Source organism: Salvelinus fontinalis, chromosome 14 (assembly GCF_029448725.1).
Source record: "Salvelinus fontinalis isolate EN_2023a chromosome 14, ASM2944872v1, whole genome shotgun sequence".
NCBI classification, from domain to species: domain Eukaryota; kingdom Metazoa; phylum Chordata; class Actinopteri; order Salmoniformes; family Salmonidae; genus Salvelinus; species Salvelinus fontinalis.
The window spans coordinates 13,935,937-13,961,485 of record NC_074678.1 but is presented as its reverse complement, the minus strand read 5'-3'; the positions used below and the strand labels follow the sequence as shown (position 1 = coordinate 13,961,485).

At 44.6% G+C, this 25,549-nt stretch overlaps 1 protein-coding gene across 1 annotated transcript in view; it reads left to right on the top strand.

The window, feature by feature from the left end:
• Window positions 1-20,749: 20,749 nt before the first annotated feature.
• The window catches only part of igfbp3 (insulin-like growth factor binding protein 3), a 96,898-nt gene continuing 92,098 nt past the window's right edge, over window positions 20,750-25,549 (top strand). Inside the window, exon 1 of the mRNA XM_055943986.1 lies at window positions 20,750-21,314. Coding sequence (XP_055799961.1) covers window positions 20,951-21,314 — 364 coding nt within the window. The 5' untranslated portion in view covers window positions 20,750-20,950. The remainder of the gene's footprint in view (window positions 21,315-25,549) is intronic.

Here is a 25,549-nt window from a genome sequence, read left to right as displayed (position 1 = left end):
CTGGCATGCTGGTAGAAATGAGGTAAAACGGATTTAAGTTTGCCTGCATTAAAGTCCCTGGCCACTAGGTGTGCCGCTTCTGGATGAGCATGTTCTTGTTTGCTTATGGCCTTACACAGCTCATTTAGTGTGGTCTCTGTGCCAGCATCGGTTTGTGGTGGTAAATAGACGGCCACGAATAATATAGATGAGAACTCTCTTATCATGAGGTATTCTACCTTAGGCGAGCAATACCTCAAGACTTCTTTAATATTAGACATAGCGCACCAGCAGTTATTGACAAATAGACACACACCACCGCCCCTTGTCTTACCAGACGTAGCTGCTCTTTCCTGCCGATGCATGGAGAAGCCAGCCAGCTCTATATTACCCATGTTGTCGTTCAGCCATGTCTCGGTGAAACATAAGATATTACAGTTTTTAATGTCCTGTTGGTAGGATATTCTTAATTGTAGATTGTCCAGTTTGTTTTCCAATGATTGCACTTTGGCCAATAATACGGAAGGGAGTGGTGGCTTTCCTACTCGTCAGCTAATTCTTACAAGGCACCCCGCCCTCCTCCTCCTTTTTCCTCCATCTTTTCTTCACGTTCATGATCGGGACTTGGGCCTTGTCTTGACAAAGCAGTATATCCTTCGCCTTAGACTCTTTAAAGAAAACATCTTCGTCCAGTTCGAGGTGAGTAATCGCTGTTCTGATGTCCAGAAGCGCTTTTCGATCATAAGAGGCGGTAGCATCAACATTATGTATAAATGAGTTACAAATAATGTTAAAAAAAGTATATATAGCACAGTTGGTTAGGAGCCTGTAAAACGGCAGCCCTCCCCTCCAGCGTCTGCTCTCTGGGAGGAGTCACATGAGATTAATCTGCTGTTTGATGGGAAATGTGTCATTCTCAAGGTCCTGTCCAGCACGACAAGAAGATAGGTTTAAGAGCCAACCAGGGGTAAGATTACATTTTTATTGTTATTCTCTCTCTCTCTCTCTCTCTCTCTCTCTCTCTCTCTCTCTCTCTCTCTCTCTCTCTCTCTCTCTCTCTCTTTTCCAATGGTACAATCAAAACAGAACACTGTATTTACATTATCAACCTCTTACTGCCCCCCCACCCCACCCCTCTCCCCCAGGAAGATGATATACCCCCAGCCTTTCCCTCTGCCTTACCCTTCACACTCAGTCACTGACTAAACAATGAGTTGGGCTAACGACTCCCTTCTATAGAATACCACTTACGAACCAGAGTATATGCCATGTGTGTGTATAGCTGCACCACTTACAAACCAGAGTATATGCCATGTGTGTGTGTTTGTATAAACGTATGTGAGGCCCTCTTGACAGTATATACCAGAATATGGGTGGGGATAGTGGGATGAGGTTGGAGGTTGGAGTGGGGGCGGGTCACATCACTTAAACATACATGTCCAACATAACAAGCATGCCTAAACTTTCCTATACACCATGTCACCCTCCTTGCATGTACGAGTGCGTGTGTGCGAGTGCGTGTGTGAGTGCGAGTGCGTGTGCGAGTGCGTGTGCGAGTGCGTGCGTGTGCAAGTGCTTGCGTATGCGTGTATAGGACCCAGTGGAAAAGGCACTATCTATCTCAGCCTAATCAATCAGCCACAACCTAAACAACATGTCAACCACAGACAGCTTTAATTGACGGGAGGGTTGAGGAAAATCTACTCCACAGCTGCTGGTTACAGAGTGGGGCATACTGGAAGGAGAGGATCATACTAACTAGCTACTGGCTTTTAGCCATGAGTAGGTACAGCCTAGTCTCATAGTAACATAGTCAATGCAAATCCGGGACACTCAAATTAGTATGACGTGATGTTTGGTATGGTTACATAAGACAGAAAGTTACTTAAGGCAAATAACCCGAATGTCATCACAGATAACTTTTATATTTGATCTAATTAGCAACTTTGCAACTACTTAGCATGTTAGCTAACCCTTCATTTAACCCTAACCTTAACCAATAAACAAAACTCCTAACCTTAACCTTAACTCTAACCTCTAACCCTAACCCCTAAACTAGCATCCTTAGCCACCTAGCAAACGTTAACATTAGCCAACTAGCATTAGCCACAACAAATTGGAATACATAACATATCATACCTTTTGCTAATTCGTAACATATCATACAAATTGTAATTTGTAACATATCATACGAAATGGATGGTGGACATCCACAAATTAATACATAACATATGAAACGTAACATATCATACTAATTGGAGTGTTTTAGTATAGTATATATTAGTGTTGTTTTGGGCTCCCGAGTGGTGCAGCAGTCTAAGGCACTGAATCTCAGTACAAGAAGTGTCACTATAGTACCTGGTTTAAATCCAGGCTGAAGTCTTTATAAAGGCCTATATAACAGCATGTGACAATAAAGAGCGGTAATTAATATTTTTGCGACCTTAAACCAACACTGAACGATCTAGTCAAGAGGTATGGACCTCTTGGTGTAATGGTTAAGGTGTCGGCAGGACATTTGCTGGACCCAGGTTCAAGTCCCAGGCGGGGATACATTAGTTGTCAGAAGTGGAATGATGGAGAGGTGTGTATGTGTGAGGGACTTGGTATAGAGAATAGGTATGTTCTTGCCACTTAAAAGGAACAAATGGCTTTGCCACTGTGGCGGTACCCTAAAAAGGCAAATGTGTACCTTTTCGCTCTTTCAAGGTATGAACTGCAAGGGTACAATTATGTACACTGCCGTTCAAAAGACCAGCATCCCGGAGTCACCTCTTCACTGTTGACGTTGAGATTGGTGTTTTGCGGGTACTATTTAATGAAGCTGCCAGTTGAGGATTTGTGAGGCGTCTGTTTCTCAAACTAGACACTCTAATGTACTTGTCCTCTTGCTCAGTTGTGCACCAGGGCCTCCCGCATCTCTTTCTATTCTGGTTAGAGCCAGTTTGCGCTGTTCTGTGAAGGAGTAGTACTCAGCGTTGTACTAGATCTTCAGTTTCTTGGTAATTTCTCGCATGGAATAGCCTTCATTTCTCAGAACAAGAATAGACTGACGAGTTTCAGAAGAGAGGTCTTTCTTTCTGGCTATTTTTAGCCTGTAATCAAACCCACAAATGCTGATGCTCCAGATATTCAACTAGTCTAAAGAAGGCCAGTTTTATTGCTTCTTTAATCAGGACAACAGTTTTCAGCTGTGCTAACATAATTGCAAAAGGGTTTTCTTTAATGATCAATTAGCTTTTTGAAATTATAAACTTGGATTAGCTAACACAACGTGCCATTGGAACACAGGAGTGATGGTTGCTGATAAATGGGCCTCTGTACGCCTATGTAGATATTAAATAAAAAATCTGCTGTTTCCAGCTACAGTAGTAATTTACAACATTAACAATGTCTACACTATATTTCTGATCAATATGATGTTATTTTAATGGACAAAAATGTGCTTTTCTTTCAAAAACAAGGATATTTCTAAGTGACCCCAAACTTTTGATTGGTAGTGTACCTATAACTAAAGGTACAATGGGCGTACCTTACAGGCTCTCAGCCCCATTGGGCTCTGGTCAAAAGTAGTGCACTATAAAGGGAATAGGGTGCCATTTGGGAAAATGTACAGGCCTGGCTGTCTGGGAGTAGTCTTCATATACAACCTGCTATGCTATTGTCTTTCTTGTGCTTACATTGGTAATCAGTCAGCAGCTGAGAGAATGCCTCTCTTGGTAATGCAATGCTAACCTGTTGTGCTATGCTAGCTAACTCTCTCTCTTGTTGCATTGCAGATAGTGTCTGGGCTAATCCATCCACACTGGTGGTTATTATGACATTCCTTAGATCAGTGTTGAATGAAGAGCCAACACAAAAACATACTAGGTAAAGGGCAGTATGGGTCATGAGAATGTACTAATCTTATCTGGTTGATTTTCACTTTTCACATTTTTTGCCAGATAGTCTCTCTATCTCTCCATCTCTCATCTCTCCTTTACAACAGAACATTATATGCACACCTCTCTTTATTCCTTCTTTATCTCTCTCTCCCTTTCACACCGCTTCTCTTTTCTAACCATATTCTCTTATCTTCTCGCTTTCTGAATATCTTTCATCCCTCTCTCTCTCTCTCTCTCTCTCTCTCTCTCTCTCTCTCTCTCTCTCTCTCTCTCTCTCTCTCTCTCTCTCTCTCTCTCTCTCCCGCCTTGGTTTCGCCTCTCACTGATACAGAGTTCCTTTTCTGATGCTCCATTCATTCCCAGGTTCCTCCAGTCTAAAGGATCTGTCTGCCTGGCACCCAAGCCCTGACTTTGTCCCAAATGGCACCCTATTCATGGTATAGTGCACTAATTTTATCCAGAGTCCCATGGGAACTGGTCAAAAGTAGTGCACTACATAGGGAATAGGGTGCCAATTAGAACACAAACCCTGACTGAGCTCCGGAGGTGACATCACCACCCAACACCATGTGACCTGCTGTGGGCAAACCCTCCCATGCTGGTTCACACCAGGATTACAGTTCAGCACTCTCTCTATCCTTCTGTCTCTCTCCTCTCTCTTCTTCCGTCTCTCTGTCTCTTTCCATCTCTACATTCTTAGAGAAAAAGGTTCCAAAAGGGTTGTTCGGCTCTCCATAGGAGAACACTTTTTGGTTACAGGCAGAATCCTCTGTGGACAGAAAAGGTTCTACCTGCAACCAAAAAGGGTTCTTCAAAGGGTTCTCCTATGGGGACTGCCGAAGAACCCTTTAAGGTTCTAGATAGCACCTTTTGTCACTTGCACCCAGCTCCAATTTAAACTAATTCCTTCTTTTAGGCCCTATTTCTGTTCATGTAAACACAGTACTATAATGTAGCTTTCTACTTCGTTCAGTCCAGTTCTCTGACTGCCATCTATCTCTCTCTCGCTCTGTGTGTGTGTGTGTGTGTGTGTGTGTGTGTGTGTGTGTGTGTGTGTGTGTGTGTGTGTGTGTGTGTGTGTGCGTGCGTGCGTGCGTGCGTGCGTGTGTGTGAGTCCTCGCTTGGTGTCAGGTAAACTTCTGAAGAGAAAGGTTTAAGGTCTCAATCCTCTTAGCAAGGGCTTTGCTTGAGTCCCAAAAAGCACTCTATTCCCTATATAGCGCATTTGACCAGAGCCCATAAGGCAAAGTAGTGCACTATATAGGAATAGGGTGCCGTTTGGGATGCATGCTGTCTTTAAAGAGCAGCGAGACGAGGCATCGTGTTCATTGTCCAGTCTTTGGGCTAGCAGGGTTTTAGACATCTTGGGGGTGAAGTGAGGAGAGGAGGCCTCTTTGCTCTGTGTGCTGTGCTGTTGGAGGATCAAGGTGCTGTGCTTGGTGGTAGAGCAGCGATGTGTCGTGTTGCACTGCGGCCTTCCCTGTAGAGGTGCGCTGTTCTTGTGGCCTGTGTGGTGCTTGGTTGGTTGGTGGTTTGGTCGGCATGTGTGTCAGGACAGGAAGGGGAAACTGATCCTCTTAGCAGGCTAGAATTGGCCTGCTCTTAGGAAAGTGTCACAGTCACAGCCCTGCCTGGGGTTCTCAACCCACAGAGAGAGAAAGAGAGAGATCAAGCAAGAGAGAGATAGCAAGAGAGAAATAACAAAATAAAGAAAGAGGGGGAGAGAAGGGTAGAGAAAGCAAACAAAAGAGAGAGTGAGAGAGAGAGAGAAAGAGAGAGAGGACTAGAGAACAGGACTCTACCACTTAGCACTCCAGTAGGAGTAGGTTGGTTGTTCAGCTGAGAACAGACAGACAGTCAGTGTCTCTCATGATATTCTGCACACTCCAAACACATCTCCAGGCGGGAGCCACATCCAGGGCACTACCCATGCATGTTTGACCGATTAGCGTGAGTCACTGGCGGGCTGAACACGGATGACCTGCTGGGTGCTGCTGATCAGCCCTGGTGGTGCCAACTGTCCAGGATGTGTCCCAAATGGCACCCTATTTTCTTTATAGTGTACTACTTTTGACCAGGGCCCATAGGGAATAGTGTGCCATTTGGCACCCAGACAGCAAAAACAATGAACTCCAGCACAAACACATCACAACAAATATGGATCTTTCTCCCTCCTTCTCCCTTGTTCTCTCTCCTTCTCATCCCCCCCTCCTCTCTTCCTCCCTAAACCTCTCTCAACACACAACTCAACTGGCAGTCCTAATTACAGTTGACACATTTATGTTTGAAGATTTTGTGGGACTTTGTGCCTCGCTTTCTCTTTCGAACCCCTTTCTCTCTCTGTCTCTCTCTGTCTCTCACTGTCTCTCTCTCTCTTTTTCTTTCTGTCTCTCTTTCTTGCTTTCTCACCTCTTGCCTCCAAGCGTTCCTCTAACCATTTCTCTAACCATTTAAAACACTCAGTGTCAAAGGTAGTCCAAGAAGATCATCAGGGACCTCAGCCACCCGAGTTACAGTCTGTTCACTCTGCTACCATCTAGCAGACAGAGACAGTACAGGGGGATCAGAGCCCGGACCGAAAGACTGTTGAACAGCTTCTATCTCCAGGCCATCAGCCTGTTGAACAGCTTCTATCTCCAGGCCATCAGCCTGTTGGACAGCTTCTATCTCCAGACCTTCAGCCTGTTGAACAGCTTCTATCTCCAGACCTTCAGCCTGTTGAACAGCTTCTATCTCCAGACCATCAGACTGTTGAACAGCTTCTATCTCCAGGCCATCAGCCTGTTGAACAGCTTCGATCTTCAGACCATCAGACTGTTGAACAGCTTCTATCTTCAGACCATCAGACTGTTGAACAACTTCTATCTCAAGGCCATCAGCCTGTTGAACAGCTTCTATCTCCAGACCATCAGACTGTTGAACAGCTTCTATCTCCAGGCCATCAGCCTGTTGAACAGCTTCGATCTTCAGACCATCAGCCTGTTGAACAGCTTCTATCTTCAGACCACCAGACTGTTGAACAACTTCTATCTCAAGGCCATCAGACTGTTGAACAGCTTCTATTTCAAGGCCATCAGACTGTTGAACAGCTTCTATCTCCAGGCCATCAGACTGTTGAACAGCTTCTATCTCCAGACCATCAGACTGTTGAACAGCTTCTATCTCAAGGCCATCAGACTGTTGAACAGCTTCTATTTCAAGGCCATCAGACTGTTGAACAGCTTCTATCTCAAGGCCATCAGACTGTTGAACAGCTTCTATCTCCAGGCCATCAGCCTGTTGAACAGCTTCTATCTCAAGGCCATCAGACTGTTGAACAGCTTCTATTTCAAGGCCATCAGACTGTTGAACAGCTTCTATCTCAAGGCCATCAGACTGTTGAACAGCTTCTATCTCCAGGCCATCAGCCTGTTGAACAGCTTCTATCTCAAGGCCATCAGACTGTTGAACGGCTTCTATCTCCAGACCATCAGACTGTTGAACAGTTTCTATCACCAGACCATCAGACTGTTGAACAGCTTCTATCTCCAGACCATTAGACTGTTGAACAGCTTCTATCTCCAGGCCATCAGACTGTTGAACAGCTTCTATCTCCAGACCATCAGACTGTTGAACAGCTTCTATCTCCAGGCCATCAGCCTGTTGAACAGCTTCTATCTCAAGGCCATCAGCGTGTTGAACAGCTTCTATCTCCAGACCATCAGACTGTTGAACAGCTTCTATCTTCAGACCTTCAGACTGTTGAACAACTTCTATCTCAAGGCCACCAGCCTGTTGAACAGCTTCTATCTCCAGACCATCAGCCTGTTGAACAGCTTCTATCTCCAGACCATTAGACTGTTGAACAGTTTCTATCACCAGACCATCAGACTGTTGAACAGCTTCTATCTCCAGACCATCAGACTGTTGAACAGCTTCTATCTCCAGACCATCAGACTGTTGAACAACTTCTATCTCAAGGCCATCAGACTGTTGAACAGCTTCTATTTCAAGGCCATCAGACTGTTGAACAGCTTCTATCTCAAGGCCATCAGCCTGTTGAACAGCTTCTATCTCCAGACCATCAGACTGTTGAACAGCTTCTATCTCAAGGCCATCAGACTGTTGAACAGCTTCTATCTCCAGGCCATCAGCCTGTTGAACAGCTTCTATCTCCAGACCACCAGACTGTTGAACAGCTTCTATCACCATCAGACTGTTGAACAGCTTCTATTACCATCAGCCTGTTGAACAGCTTCTATCACCATCAGCCTGTTGAACAGCTTCTATCACCATCAGCCTGTTGAACAGCTTCTATCACCATCAGCCTGTTGAACAGCTTCTATTTCAAGGCCATCAGACTGTTGAACAGCTTCTATCTCAAGGCCATCAGACTGTTGAACAGCTTCTATCTCAAGGCCATCAGACTGTTGAACAGCTTCTATCTCCAGACCATCTGACTGTTGAACAGCTTCTATCTCCAGACCATCAGACTGTTGAACAGCTTCTATCTCCAGACCATCAGACTGTTGAACAGCTTCTATCTCAAGGCCATCAGACTGTTGAACAGCTTCTATCTCCAGACCTTCAGCCTGTTGAACAGCTTCTATCTCCAGACCACCAGCCTGTTGAACAGCTTCTATCTCCAGACCACCAGCCTGTTGAACAGCCATCGCATCGCAACTCCTGTAGTAATAGATAAATATATAGTCCCTCACACAAAACACACACACACCTCATACACACGCAGACTCTTGTACTCACACATAAACTCAAACACACCCATAAGCCCATACTCACAACCACATACACACACACACACAGCCAACGCTGCTGGCCCATGTATATAGAGACATTAAACACTGGACCGTTTATTTTATACTGCATACTGTATTCTTCAGCTCACTGTAATTTATCTACTGCTGTACATTTCATTCTAAGTATATATTGGTGTATGTACTCATAGACTGCATTTAGATTAATGATAGAGTGCTGTTTGGGTTGTTGACTGGATTCCTTCTGACATTTGTGATTTCTTCTTTCTTGTTTAGATTATTATTTGTGTACTTGTTTGTCATTTCACTGCACTGTTAGGAGCTAGTAACACAAGCATTTCGCTGCACCAGCTATAACATCTGGCTGTGTCCGCGACCAATAATTCTCTAAATTCCTAAAGAGCCATTATCCCAAACCAATCAATAATGAATGGCTAGTTTCAGGGGGCATGTGTAATGTTCAATAAACTTAAAAATAATGCCAGCCACTCCTGGGAAGGTTCACCACTGTTCCAAATGTTCTCCATTTGTGGATAATGGCTCTCACTGTGGTTCGCTGGAGTCCCAAAGCTTTAGAAATGGCTTTGTAACCCTTTCCAAACTGATAGATGTCAATTACTTTGTTTCTCATCTGTTCCTGAATTTCTTTGGATCGCGGCATGATGTCTTGCTTTTTGAGATCTTTTGGCCTACTTCACTTGGTCAGACAGGTTCTATTTAAGTGATTTCTTGATTCAACAGGTCTGGCAGTAATCAGGCCTGGGTGTGGCTAGTGAAATTGATCTCAGCTTTCCAAATAATGTGATTAACCACAGTAAATTCATGATTTAACAAGGAGGGGCAATTACTTTGTCCCATTGGGCCATGAAGGTTTGGATAGCTTTTTTCCCTTAATACATAAAATCATCACTTAAAAACTGCGTTTTGTGTTTACTTGGGTTATCTTTGCGTAATATTAAAATGTGTTTGATGATCTAAAACATTTAAGTGCGACAAATGTGCAAAAAAATAAGAAATCAGGAAGGGGGCAAATACTTTTTCACAGCACTGTATATAGCAATATAAGCCCCAGCGGATATGGCAAGCACCATGGTGGGTTTGATTCCCACTATACTGTGGCCATGATCTATCATCTGAGGTCTATACCGACTGAGCCACAGAGTGCCACAGTTACTAGATCATCAGAGAGAGATGACCCCCTGCACGCTGGTCCCAGAACCAACGGCTAGGCCAAGGCCCTGAGTGACTGTCTGTGTCTGCTGTGGCTAGGCCCAGGCCAGACCCCTGCTGTAATAATGGAGCTATGAGTCGGGAAGCAGGTCCAGGTGAAATGTATTATATAACAACAAAACCAGGAACAAGACAATTCCATATGGCTATAATCCGGTACAGAAGAACAATACCAACTGGTGAGTGAACATAAGAGAGTGACATATAAAGGGGAAGAAATGATGAAGGTAATGTCCAGGTGTGAATCATAATGATTAACAGGTGTGCGTAATGATGAGTGCCAGGTGTGTGTAATGATGAATCCCAGGACCGGTGGTTAGTATTCCAGCGACGTTGTACGTCGGAGGGGAGGAGCAGGAGAAGATGTGACATCTGCAGTGCTACTAAAGGTGCTATCTAGGACTTCAAACGGTTCTTCGGCTCTTCCCGTAGGAGAACCCTTTGAAGAACAATGTTTGGTTCCAGGTAGAACCCTTTTGTGTTCCATTAAGAACCCTGTCCACAGAGGGTTCTACATGGAACCAAAATAGTTCTCCTATGGGGACAGCCGAATAACATTTTTGGAACCCTTTTTTCTAAAAGTGCCGTGATGAGGTTTCACTAAGTCACTGAGTCAAAGCAGACCCAGGCATCGTCCCTGACATGAGTAACTGTGTCTGTCTGCACTGTCAGCACCCAGGCTGAGTTAAGGAGCTGCACGTGATTTTCTTCAAAACCAAACAGCTGGCAGCAGATGAGAATGACTGTCATGGGAGGATTTATTTACGCCAAAATCACATCTCAGACATTCCCCTGGTGGGATGGGGAATGCAGGCCAATAAGCGGACGAATTGTGATAAACACAAAAGTAATTCAAATGAATGAATCATGTAAATGCATTTGTGTTGTTTCATGGGCCAAACACAACAAACGAAGCAACAAATGCATTAAGACAATACAAACAGTCTGAAAGAATTGAGTGTTTGGTTTTCATTCTGTCTTGCTTCATAAGGTTGGTTCAGCAGGTTGTTCAGCAGGTTGGTTCAGCAGCAACAAGCTTTAAAGTTGCTAGGAAATGGGGAGGGAGGTTTCTTTTTACGTGGCCACTTGTGCCCAGGTTAATGAGGCCACATTGTTGACAAAAAAGGCCTCCAAAAAAGTTCATGAATCCATACAGCCAAATAATAATGAATATTTGATCAATAATTTATTTCCATACATATACATATGTACTGAACAAAAATATCAATGCAACATACAACAATTTCAAAGATTTTACTCAGTTACAGTTCACAAAAGGAAATCCGTCAATTCATTAGGTCCTAATCTATTGATTTCTTATGAACGGTAATACAGATACGCATCTGTTGGTCACAGATACCTTTTTTTTTAAAGTAGGGCCGTGGATCAGAAAAGCTGTCAGTATCTGGTGTGACCACCATTTGCCTCATGCAGCGTGACATATCTCCTTCTCGTATAGTTGATCAGATTGTGGCCTGTGGAATGTTGTCCCACTTCTCTTCATTGGGTGCAAAGTTGCTGGATATTGTCGAGAACTAGATCTGGCTGTCACACATGTCGATGGGTGAGTATGCAGGCCATGGAAGAATTGGGGCATTTTCAGCTTCCAGGAATTGTGTACAGATCCTTGTGACATGTGTTGGAATATTTTTGGCTTCTTTCTTTTCATTCTGTCATTTAGGTTAGTATTGTAGAGTAACTCCAATGTTGTTGATCTGTCTTCAGTTTTCTCCTATCACAGCCATTAAACTCTGTAACTGTTTTAAAGTCCCCATTGGCCTCATCCCTGAGGGGTTTCCTTTCTCTCTGGCAACTGAGTTAGGAAGGACGGATGTATCTTTGCAGTGACTGGGTGTACTGATACACCATCCAAAGTGTAATGAATTACTTCACTAACTTCAAATGGATATTGAATGTCTGCCATCTACTAATAGATGCCCTTCTTTGCAAGGCATTGGAAAACCTCCCTCGTCTTTGTGGTTGAATCTGTGTTTGAAATTCACTATTTGAAATTCACTATTCGACTGAGGGACCATACAGAAAATTGCATGTGTTGGGTGCAGAGATGAGGTAGTCATTAAAAAATCGTGTTAAACACTATTTGTGTGTGCACACAGATAGAGTCCATTCAACTTATTATGTGACTTGTTAAGCAGATTTTTACTCTTGAACTTACGTATTTAGGCTTGCTATAACAAAGGGGTTGAATACTTATTGACTTTTCAGCTTTTTATTTTTAATTAATTTGTAAAAAAAAAAAGGTAAAAACATTATTCCAATTTGACATTATGGGGAAGTGTAGGCCAGTGACACAAAATCTGATATGAATACATTTTAAATTCAGGCTGTAACACAACAACATTTGGAAAAGGTCAAGGGGTGTGAATACATTCTGAAAGTATTGTACCTAGACCACCGAGTGAGATGTGCCTCTTGTTAAGTAAATCAGGTATTAAATGAGGTGAAAAGGAGATTGGAGTGCCTCTTTAAGAAGATACATTTTATAAATAGGCAGGGTTTAGACATAACTATGATTTTATGGCTGTGTTAACTATTGACTACCCTAAAACTGGCAAGATGATCCCTCATCATCTGAGCCATGTTGTGCTTTCATTAGGAACCTATCTAATGTCATGGAACTAGGTGTAGCAGTACACTGGACTTATCTGACCATAGTTCTGAAGAATAGGCCTGTCAAGATGATGTATGGTCTATAGCAAGGGTAGTCAACTCTTACACCACGAGGTCCGGAGCCTGCTGGTTTTCTGTTCTAACTGATAATTAATTGCACACACCTGATGGTCCAGGTCTAAATCAGTCCCTTAGAGGGGAGCAATGAGAAAACGCAGTGGAACTGGCTTCAAGGTCCAGAGTTGAGTTTGAGGGGTTTATAGTGTGAGATTCAGACCATGTAACATGTATGTGGTGTTTGTATTGTATGCCACAGTTAACCACTGTAACACTTCTGCATATTGTGCATTATGTTTTGGGAAATAGAGCATGTGGTTGTGTTGTGTATAGCTTGTGTGAGGAGTGTGTGTCTGTGTCCAAAATGGCACCCTATTCCATATATAGTGTACTACGGTCAAAAGTAATGCACTATATTATAGGTGAAAGGGTGCCATTTCTCTTTTCCCTATAATATAGTACATTACTTTGACCGTAGTGCACTATATGGGAAAAGGGTGCAATTTCTGTGTTTTGGCAGCAGGACGATGTGCTGAATGAAACACTCGGAGCTGAGAGGAGGAAGGAATTAAGATACATCTCCAATCTTCACTCTCCACAAACCTCAAATGATGAAGTGTGTTATTGAGGACACTGTCACCATAGGAGCAACGGAACAGAGAGCAAGGGAGGGAAAAGAAACAACATGTCCCAAATGGTATCTTATTCCCTAAACTGCATAGAAGTAGTGCACTATAAAGGGAGTAAGGTGCCATTTGAAAAGCATCTACAACGTTGTTTGGTTGTTTTATGTTTCCAATTATTGATTTATGATCAGAATCAGAAATAGAATATTGCTGCTTCGTGAGAATGGTCGACAGCGGAATGCTGAGAATTATTTATTTATATATTTATTTGAAATTTTGATGACAGGATTAAACCCCTTGAGATGAGAGAGAGAGATAGAGATCTTGTTTCCGAGGAATTTATAGCAGTACGGCTGACACAGAGAGAAACTGAGACAGACAGAGATAGACTGAGAGAAGGCGAGACTGAGAAAGAATGAGAGAGACAGTGAGAGGGAGAGACTGAGGGAGACAGGGAGAGACTGAGAGAGACAAAGAGAGTGAGAGACTGCCAGACAGAGACAGACAGAGAGAGAGACAGACAGAGAGAGACAGAGGGAGAGACAGAGAGAGTGAGAGACGAAGAGAAGAGAGAGTGAGAGGGAGAAACTGAGAGAGACAGAGATTAGGGAGAGACTGAGATTTAGACAAATTGAGACAGTCTGAGACAGAATGAGTCAAACAAAGACAGACAGAGACAGACAGAACGATAAAGAGACAGAGAGAAACTAAGACCGAGACAGAGACAGACAGCTTGAGACAGACTGGGACAGACAGAACAATACAGAGACAGAGAGAAACTAAGACCGAGACAGAGACAGACAGACAGCTTGAGACAGACTGGGACAGACAGAATCATACAGAGACAGAGAGAAACTAAGACCGAGACAGAGACAGACAGCTTGAGACAGACTGGGACAGACAGAACGATACAGAGACAGAGACAGGGAGGGACATACAGACCAACAAAGAGATATTGAGATAGAGGGAGAGAGAAAGAGAGACAGAAATACTGACACAAAGTGAGAGAGACTGGGACCTCTGGGCACTGGTCAGAAGTAGTGCACTATATAGGGAATAGGGTGGGAAGTAGTGCACTATATAGGGAATAGGGTGAGAAGTAGTGCACTATATAGGGAATAGGGTGCCATTTGGGACACAGATGTCTTGGCCATGTGCTCCATAAACATCTCTGTATGAGCAGCCAGACCAGGCAGCATGTAATCTAGAGGCTGTATGTATTCACAGCTGGACTAACACAAATGGACAGGACAGCCACCCATACAGGCCTCAGTATAGCAACCTACATGACAATGAGCTGCAAAGGTATGCAAAGACAGACAGACAGGCAGACAGGCAGACAGGCAGACAGGCAGACAGGCAGGCAGGCAGGCAGGCAGACAGACAGACAGACAGACAGAGTGAAAGCACAAAAAAAACTGACGAAAAGAAAACAATAAAGGAATATGCCAAGTAATAAGAAAACTAATCTTAGCTGCAGATGTTTTCTTGCTATTCTGGGGGTGTTTTCTTACCCTGTGCTTGTTTTTCATAATGCAGTCTCAACACTTTTCTGTTTCTCTGGTGGAAATCGGACAATGGTCAATACTGATTGCTTTATTTTTTCAGTGTTTTACGCCTCTCGCGTTTGTTATTGCAGGACAGGAGGGTATGCAGGACCAGGGAAGCTGCTGAGATGGCACAATCCCACAATTTCTGTCTAATAATTTGAAATCCTGTGAGGTGTGTGCGTGCGTGCGTGCGTGCGTGCGTGCGTGCGTGCGTGCGTGTGTGCGTGCGTGTGTGTGTGCGTGTGTGTGTGTGTGTGTGTGTGTGTGTGTGTGTGTGTGTGTGTGTGTGTGCAGTCTGCCCTCCACGTGCTCAGGGAGGTGCACTCTCTCTGTGGTCTATCTGTGTACTGGTGTGTGCTTGACATGCTGAGAGGGATGGAGGCAGAGACATGGAGCAGTGGAGATACTTTCTATGTTCCAGAACTCAGCAGGTTCCAAAACCCAGAACAGTAAAACAATACCTCCCTCTGTGGCTGCACCCCCCACGGCTCACTCACACACACACACACACACACACACACACACACACACACACACACACACACACACACACACACACACACACACACAAATGACTATGTTTAAGTGTGTTGAGGAAAGAATCCACCTACACACCTGCCCAAAAGAATGTAGACATGGGCGGTGTCTTTAGTGTGTGGGGGGCACCTCCCATGGAGTGCTGTGCTGTGGACCATGGCAAAGTGGCTATCCCTGTGGTGGAGAAGTTAGGGTTGTGTCCCAAATTGCACCCTATTCCCTATAGTGCACTACATCTGACCAAGGCCTCGTTTCCCAGAGCCTTCGTAGCGTTAAGATAATCGTTAAAACCATCCTCAGTAGCCGAGATGTTTCCCAGAGCCTTCGTTAGTAACGTGGATCTTAAAAACCTTTGGACATCTACGAGTGATTCAGACCACACGTAGAGCAGCCAAAGTGCATCGTTAGGCTTCTTTTCTGCCTTACGTCACAATTTAGAAGTGTTTTGTTTGAATGGGTATAATTATACGATGATAAATATGTAATATTTGATGTAATATGTAACATTTGGAATGTGTATTTGTGAAACAAACCCAGGTTTTGTCCCAAGCTGAATCTTATCCGGTACAAATTGGAAACACCTGGAACACTATGACCTTTTGTCTCCCTTAATCAGCCGACCAACCCGATGAAACTTTGAGCTGAGTGCTGAGGTGCAGCTTCTAACAGCCTTGCACTTTTACGCAGTAGGGAGTTCCTCGAGGTCCTTATGGATGGACACCGCCTAATAATGTGTTTATAAATAAAAAAACGAAATATGTGCTGTAAACGGTTGGTTACTGTATATATTTGTGGGCTATAATGAAACTATCTGAGATAATTATATTGTGGTGCAGTGTGTTAAAGCACTGCGGAAGAAAGAAGACAGCTGGTGTTCAAATCTTGAAATCAATGAACATTACATGACGAAATGGTCAGTTTGTACATTATGGTGTTATTTATTTTCATTCATAAAAACTAGTCTGCGAAATGCATAGGTCATGAATGTGGGCTATTAGCGGCATCGATTTCAGCATCAGGGAACTGGACCGCTCCCACAACGGGATCATGTGAAAAAACGAACACTCCCCAATGACGCTGTTAGCTGTCGCACTCTACGTGCTTGTTTGGGAAACACGCTTAACAAGTTGGCTCATAAATAACAATGCATCTGGAATGACCATCGTAATGCTTGAGTTACATCGCAATTGGTAAATGAGGCCCAGAGCCTTATGGGCCCAGGTCAAAAGTAGTGCACAATACAGAACATAGCGTGCCATTTGGTACGCATTTAGGAAACTGTTTAAAATGGCCAGCAGGAAATCCACTGGTATAATCAGCAGGAAAACCACTGGTATAGCCAGCAGGAAAACCACTGGTATAAACCATCAGGAAAACCACTGGTATAAGCCAGCAGGAAAACCACTGGTATAAGCCAGAAGGAAAACCACTGATATTAGCCAGCAGGAAAACCACTGGTATAGCCAGCAGGAAAACCACTGGTATGGCCAGCAGGAAAACCACTGGTATAAACCATCAGGAAAACCACTGGTATAAGCCAGCAGGAAAACCACTGGTATAGCCAGCAGGAAAACCACTGGTATAAGCCAGCAGGAAAACCACTGGTATAGCCAGCAGGAAACCCACTGGTATAAACCAGCAAGAAAACCACTGGTATAAGCCAGCAGGAAAACCACTGGTATAAGCCAGCAGGAAAACCACTGGTATAAACCAGCAGGAAAACCACTGGTATAGCCAGCAGGAAAACCACTGGTATAGCCAGCAGGAAAACCACTGGTATAAGCCAGCAGGAAAACCACTGGTATAAGCCAGCAGGAAAACCACTGGTATAGCCAGCAGGAAAACCACTGGTATAGCCAGCAGGAAAACCACTGGTATAGCCAGCAGGAAAACCACTGGTATAGCCACCTTGAAAACCACTGGTATAGCCAGCAGGAAAACCACTGGTATAGCCAGCAGGAAAACCACTGGTATAGCCAGCAGGAAAACCACTGGTATACACCATCAGGAAAACCACTGGTATAGCCAGCAGGAAAACCACTGGTATAGCCAGCAGGAAAACCACTGGTATAAGCCAGCAGGAAAACCACTGGTATAAGCCAGCAGGAAAACCACTGGTATAGCCAGCAGGAAAACCACTGGTATAGCCAGCAGGAAAACCACTGGTATAGCCAGCAGGAAAACCACTGGTATAGCCACCTTGAAAACCACTGGTATAGCCAGCAGGAAAACCACTGGTATAGCCAGCAGGAAAACCACTGGTATAGCCAGCAGGAAAACCACTGGTATACACCATCAGGAAAACCACTGGTATAGCCAGCAGGAAAACCACTGGTATAGCCAGCAGGAAAACCACTGGTATAGCCAGCAGGAAAACCACTGGTATAGCCAGCAGGAAAACCACTGGTATAGCCAGCAGGAAAACCACTGGTATACACCATCAGGAAAACCACTGGTATAGCCAGCAGGAAAATCACTGATATAAGCCAGCAGGAAAACCACTGGTATAAGCCAGCAGGAAAACCACTGGTATAAGCCAGCAGGAAAACGACTGGTATAGCCAGCAGGAAAACCACTGGCATAGCCAGCAGGAAAACCACTGATATAAGCCAGCAGGAAAACCACTGGTATAAGCCAGCAGGAAAACCACTGGTATATCCAGCAGGAAAACCACTGGTATAGCCAGCAGGAAAACCACTGGTATAGCCAGCAGGAAAACCACTGATATAAGCCAGCAGGAAAACCACTAGTATAGCCAGCAGGAAAACCACTGGTATAGCCAGCAGGAAAACCACTGGTATAAGCCAGCAGGAAAACCACTGGTATAGCCAGCAGGAAAACCACTGGTATAAACCATCAGGAAAACCACTGGTATAGCCAGCAGGAAAACCACTGGTATAGCCAGCAGGAAAACCACTAGTATAAACCATCAGGAAAACCACTGGTATAGCCAGCAGGAAAACCACTGGTATAGCCAGCAGGAAACCCACTGGTATAGCCAGCAGGAAAACCACTGATATAAGCCAGCAGGAAAACCACTGGTATAAGCCAGCAGGAAAACCACTGGTATAAGCCAGCAGGAAAACCACTGGTATAGCCAGCAGGAAACCCACTGGTATAGCTAGCAGGAAAACCACTGATATAAGCCAGCAGGAAAACCACTGGTATAAGCCAGCAGGAAAACCACTGGTATAGCCAGCAGGAAAACCACGGGTATAGCCAGCAGGAAAACCACTGGTATAGCCAGCAGGAAAACCACTGGTATAGCCAGCAGGAAAACCACTGGTATAGCCAGCAGGAAACCCACTGGTATAGCCAGCAGGAAAATCACTGATATAAGCCAGCAGGAAAACCACTGGTATAAGCCAGCAGGAAAACCACTGGTATAAGCCAGCAGGAAAACGACTGGTATAGCCAGCAGGAAACCCACTGGTATAGCCAGCAGGAAAACCACTGATATAAGCCAGCAGGAAAACCACTGGTATAAGCCAGCAGGAAAACCACTGGTATAGCCAGCAGGAAAACCACTGGTATAGCCAGCAGGAAAACCACTGGTATAGCCAGCAGGAAAACCACTGATATAAGCCAGCAGGAAAACCACTAGTATAGCCAGCAGGAAAACCACTGGTATAGCCAGCAGGAAAACCACTGGTATAAGCCAGCAGGAAAACCACTGGTATAGCCAGCAGGAAAACCACTGGTATAAACCATCAGGAAAACCACTGGTATAGCCAGCAGGAAAACCACTGGTATAGCCAGCAGGAAAACCACTAGTATAAACCATCAGGAAAACCACTGGTATAGCCAGCAGGAAAACCACTGGTATAGCCAGCAGGAAAACCACTAGTATAAACCATCAGGAAAACCACTGGTATAGCCAGCAGGAAAACCACTAGTATAGCCAGCAGGAAACCCACTGGTATAGCCAGCAGGAAAACCACTGATATAAGCCAGCAGGAAAACCACTGGTATAAGCCAGCAGGAAAACCACTGGTATAGCCAGCAGGAAAACCACGGGTATAGCCAGCAGGAAAACCACTGGTATAGCCAGCAGGAAAACCACTGGTATAGCCAGCAGGAAAACCACTGGTATAGCCAGCAGGAAACCCACTGGTATAGCCAGCAGGAAAATCACTGATATAAGCCAGCAGGAAAACCACTGGTATAAGCCAGCAGGAAAACCACTGGTATAAGCCAGCAGGAAAACGACTGGTATAGCCAGCAGGAAAACCAATTGGTATAGCCAGCAGGAAAACCACTGATATAAGCCAGCAGGAAAACCACTGGTATAAGCCAGCAGGAAAACCACTGGTATATCCAGCAGTAAAACCACTGGTATAGCCAGCAGGAAAACCACTGGTATAGCCAGCAGGAAAACCACTGATATAAGCCAGCAGGAAAACCACTAGTATAGCCAGCAGGAAAACCACTGGTATAGCCAGCAGGAAAACCACTGGTATAAGCCAGCAGGAAAACCACTGGTATAGCCAGCAGGAAAACCACTGGTATAAACCATCAGGAAAACCACTGGTATAGCCAGCAGGAAAACCACTGGTATAGCCAGCAGGAAAACCACTAGTATAAACCATCAGGAAAACCACTGGTATAGCCAGCAGGAAAACCAATAGTATAGCCAGCAGGAATACTACTGGTATAGCCAGCAGGAAAACCACTAGTATAGCCAGCAGGAAAACCACTAGTATAGCCAGCAGGACAGGAAAACCACTAGTATAGCCAGCAGGAAAACCACAGGTATAGCCAGCAGGAAAACCACAGGTATAGCCAGCAGGAAAACCACTGGTATAGCCAGCAGGAAAACCACAGGTATAGCCAGCAGGAAAACCACAGGTATAGCCAGCAGGAAAACCACTAGTATAGCCAGCAGGAAAACCACTAGTATAGCCAGCAGGAAAACCACTAGTATAGCCAGCAGGAAAACCACTAGTATAGCCAGCAGGAAAACCACTAGTATAGCCAGCAGGAAAACCACTAGTATAGCCAGCAGGAAAACCACAGGTATAGCCAGCAGGAAAACCACAGGTATAGCCAGCAGGAAAACCACAGGTATAGCCAGCAGGAAATCCACAGGTATAGCCAAGGGAAACTGATTCAGACCATATCTAGTGTTCTGTTCATGTGAAAAACTCTAACCCTATGGGGCCGGTGTCCCAACCTATATTAACTTTCGTCCTGGACTAAAAACACTTTCAATTGAGAATGTAGCATACATTTTGGTCCGGGTGTCTGGGTGTCAGGGAAACTAGTCCTATATGTTTCACATTTTACTTGGCTCCTAACTCTAAATTAAATAAGCTTATTACCTGCTTTAATCAATTAAAATACAACAAAATAGTAGGCCTATATACTAAACATTGTGTACAAAGTGATAGTTACACAATAAATACTGTACATTCATCGAATAAGCCTAATCCACCTGTGAATCGGTTCTAAACCGTTATTAATGTAATTCTCGAGCCAGTGTCGTCAACGTCTGCGTTTCCTCTGGATCGGGGCTCTCCATTTACATTATTCATACGAGGGTGTGACTTGTTGGCTCTTTTTCCCGCCTGTATAAAACGACAAGTTCGCTTAAAAGAAAATACAGATGGAGAAGTCTAGCCGGTTCGCTGTGACACAGAGAGTCTCCTTAAGCTTACGTGACAACTCGCATACTGTCCCTTTGTCTTCGGCTTATCGGCAGAATGCCTGGTCTATGCGTGCTTTGTCTCACTGCGGTGCTCGCTGCATTCACCCGGTTCGCGGAGACCGTGGGACCGGTGGTCCGATGCGAGCCGTGTGACGCCGGGGCTCTTATGGAGTGCAAGCCGCTGCCAAAAGACTGCGCAGAGAGGGTGCGGGAGCCCGGCTGCGGGTGCTGTCTGTCGTGCGCCCTTGCTGAGGGTCAGGCGTGTGGAGTGTACACCGGGCGCTGTGGCTCTGGGCTGATTTGTCAGTTCCAACCCGGGGAGACCCGACCACTGCAAGCCTTGCTAGAGGGACGGGGAGCGTGCTCCAGCGCCTCGTCCAAAAAACTCAACACCTTTCTGCTCCCCGCGCAGAAACAAGGTAAGCGCCTCACCGTTCTAAATGTCGCTCTGAGCTGGGTTGGTCTGTTTCTGTTAGAGAACCACTGTAGTCCTAGGGCTATTGGCTGCGGGTCAATGTTGGTGTGACTCATACCAACATTTGCGCACGTCATGGGTTACTTAGGCTTACTCATTAAATATCGATGTGAGTTAATTTGTGGCAATCGGCAATAATTAGACACTCGGCGGACTGTGGCTGCCTTGTGGCCGGCTCTCCATGAGTGCCGGACGGTATGCCTTCCTCTAAGTGTCCGGTGCCCGCTACAAATAGCAACAGTGGCCCTGTGGCGCTTCAGAGAGGATTCACGCTTAATACGTTTATGTGCATTACAGTGCACATAAGGGGTTAATAAAAGGTTGGTTATTGTACATTAATGCTATTAGTATCGAATCAGTGTTTTTTTAATTTGCAGTGTGAGGTTTAAGTATATAGCCAATATGTCAATGCGTTTTGCGCATCGTAACCTATTGCCAACATATCCATGGCGCACAGTATATAAACAATAGAAAAACGCATTGAAATTCATAATGTTGTGAGCTTTCTTTAGTTGAACAATTTATATACTCTGTCATTGGGTGTGAAATGCACCATTGGGTTTGAATGGAACCTGCGCAACTATTTAAGCCAGTGGCATTCCCTCCATTCGGCCACTCCGCTCGCTAAGGCGCGCGCCACCATATGTCAGATACACACTGTAGTCGTTGTTCTTTTGATGACGACATGCTGACTCTCAATACCATATAATGTGTGCTCTCTCGCGCTCTGCACACGCACGCACACACACATAAACCACACACACTCGCGCACACACACACACACGCACACGCACACGCACACGCACGCACACACACACACACACACACACACACACACACACACACACACACACACACACACACACACACACACACACACACACACACACACACACACACACACACACACACACATCTGGCTGCCCCAACCCAATCGTTAGTGAATGCCACATATGTGTATCTTTAGCTGAAGTAGATGAGCAAAGATTAGCGTTTTGTGAATGACGACTTTGTTATGTCCATAGGCCTACTCTCCTTTCACAAACGCGACATGCAAATACCCCTGACACACACACACACACACACACACACACACACACACACACACACACACACACACACACACACACACACACACACACACACACACACACACACACACACACACACACACACACACACACACACACACACGCACACGCATACACGCACACACTAATATGGACCTGGCACACATATCACATCCATGTGAAGCCATACTTCCTCCACCTTGCATTATCACGAGGAAAGAGGGGAAGGCACTGTTTCACTCTGCCCCTTGTGGTGTTGTTGTGTGTTTAGTGGAGGCTGTGACAGCCCACCAGGCGTTGGTGTGTGTTTTCTCCTAGTAATTTGTCTTTGCCACAGTGGTGTGTGGTGAAGCAGTCCACTTTCACATTGTCACACACAAAGGCTATTGTTAGCAAGGTCTGTCACTTTTAAACAGAAGTCTGGCCTGCCAAAAATAGTGCACTATGTACCCTGTAAAACATTTCCTGTGCTTTTCTAAGGTAACTTAGAGGCAGCCAGTCTCCTGTAAGTTATCAAAAGGTACAATATGTTACCGTAACGTATTTTACGGTATCCAAACTGTTCCTGTAATAATTTTACTATTGTTTTTATGGTAACTCACAGGAAACTGTTTGTCTGTAAGTTGCCGTAAAATAACAGTACAGTGAGTTACTGTAATCCTTTTACGGTAATTGTAATGTATGAATGAATGGATGAATGAAGGAATGAAATTCATTGAGGGAGATGGGGATTGTATTTTACAGTATTTTACAGTATATTGCATGGGATTGGTGCAAGCAGGTTGGCTGCTAATGTGTTTACATATGACATCATATCAATGAATGCCAGTTTGGAAGCCTTTGTGTAATGGCTGTTGTCCTCTTCTTCCTCTGAAGAGGTGTAGCAAGGATTAGACCAATACGCAGCCTGGTAGGTGTCCATGTTTTAATAGGGAAAACTGAACATGAACACAAATACAAAAACAATAAACGTGAACACACCGAAACAGTCCCGTGTGGCACAAACACTGACACAGGAAACAATCACCCACAAAATACCCAAAGACCATGGCTGCCTAAATATGATTCCCAATCAGAGACAACGATAAACACCTGCCTCTAATTGAGAACCAATCTAGGCAACCATAGACTTACAAAAACACCTAGAATGAACACAACCCCATAAATCTACAAAAGAAAACTAGACAGTACAAACACCCTAGACGAGACAAAAACACACAAAGCACCCTCGTCACACCCTGACCTAACCAAAATATTTAAAGAAAACAAAGAATACTCAGGTCAGGGCGTGACACCTTTGTCAAGACCTCTAGAAGTACAAGTGATATAAAATTCCACATTTTGGTATTTTATATCACTTGGCCTTGACAAAGGCTTCCAAACTGGCAGCGACTACAGGGCAAAACAGACCAAGGATATGGCAGATGCTCAACCATTAAAGGTTTGTGACTAGCTGCCACTCCAATCCGTTCTCTGTACACATTTAACTGATGTGGCACTACTACATCACATACGCACATACAAGTCGTGACTCAAAATATGTTAATGAATCAGAAACAAGAATACTGTGCACCCACTAGTGGTCAAAAGGTTTGTGGTGCCCGAAAAATACGGCACTGTATTCTGTGGGGTGCAATTACAGTACCATTCGAAATACATACATTATTTCCCTGCCCACAACATTTTCCCACAATGCATCATAATTTACAGCATCCTGCAGTATAATGCATTACAGTATTTTATTGTTGATAAATGTACACATTTACGGTATAAATCACAGTTTTCCTATTACAATGTAATATACTTTACCATTAATTTTGTAAATCATATAAATATTGTACACACCTTGTTTGGTTGTTTCAGTTTAGACCTTGATGTCTCTCAATCCAATTAGTCAGAAGTATTTGAAAACGTTGCTAGTTGCCAATCCCACAATGCTGTCCAGTGTTGACTGCTAGCTGTAGGCCATTGTCCTTAACAATTCCAGACCAAACTGACCCCAAAACAGCCTCTAGGCAACCGTACCGGTCTCTATCACATTATTGTGCATTGTGTTTAGAGTTACTGAGATGCCCTTCGGGCCCTGCTCAAAAGTAGTGAACTATATAGGCAAAAGGTTGCCATTTGGGAGGCATTCCTCTTTCTCTCTCTCTCTGTTTGTCTTTCTGTCTTTCTCTCTCTCTTTCTTTCAATTCAATTACATTTCAATTTAAGGGCTTTATTGGCATGGGAAACATACGTTTACATTGCCAAAGCAAGTGAAATAGATAATAAACAAAAGTGAAATAAACATTAAAATTGTCACGTTCCTGACCTGTTTTCTGTTGTTTTGTATGTGTTTAGTTGGTCAGGACGTGAGCTGGGTGGGAATTCTATGTTGTGTGTCTAGTTTGTCTGTTTCTGTCAGCCTAGTGTGGGTTCTCAATCAGAGACAGATGGTAGTCGTTGTCTCTGATTGAGACTCATATATAGGAGGCTTGTTTTGTGTTGGGATTTTGTGGGTGTTTGTTTCCTGTCTCAGTGTTTGTTCTGCACCAGATAGGACTGTCTCGGTTTTCACGGTTTGTTATTTTGTTATTCGTTAAGTGTTCATGGTTATTGTTTAATTAAACATGTTGAGCACTGGCTACGCTGCATTTTGGTCCTCTCCTTCACCCCTGGAAGAAAACCTTTACAGAAACACCCACCAAACCCGGACCAAGCAGCGTGGCAACGGGCAGCAGCAACAGCAGCAGCAGTACAAGGAGGAATGGACATGGGAGGAGATTCTGGACGGAGAGGGACCCTGGGCAGAGCCAGAGGAGTGTCGCCGTCCCAAAGCGGAGCTGGAGGCATCAAAAGCGGAGAGGCGGCATTATGAGGCGCTTGCAAGGCAGAGTGGCTGGAAACCCGAGAGGCTCACCCAAAAATTTCTTGGGAGGGGGCTAAAGGGGAGTGTGGCGAAGCCGGGTTGGATACCTGAGCCAACTCCCCGGGCTTACCGTGGAGTGAGAGGGCGTCGTACCGGTCAGACACCGTGTTATGCGGTAAAGCGCACGGTGTCCCCAGTACGCGTGCTTAGCCCAGTGCGGGCTATTCCACCTTGCCGCACTGGGAGGGCTAGGTTGGG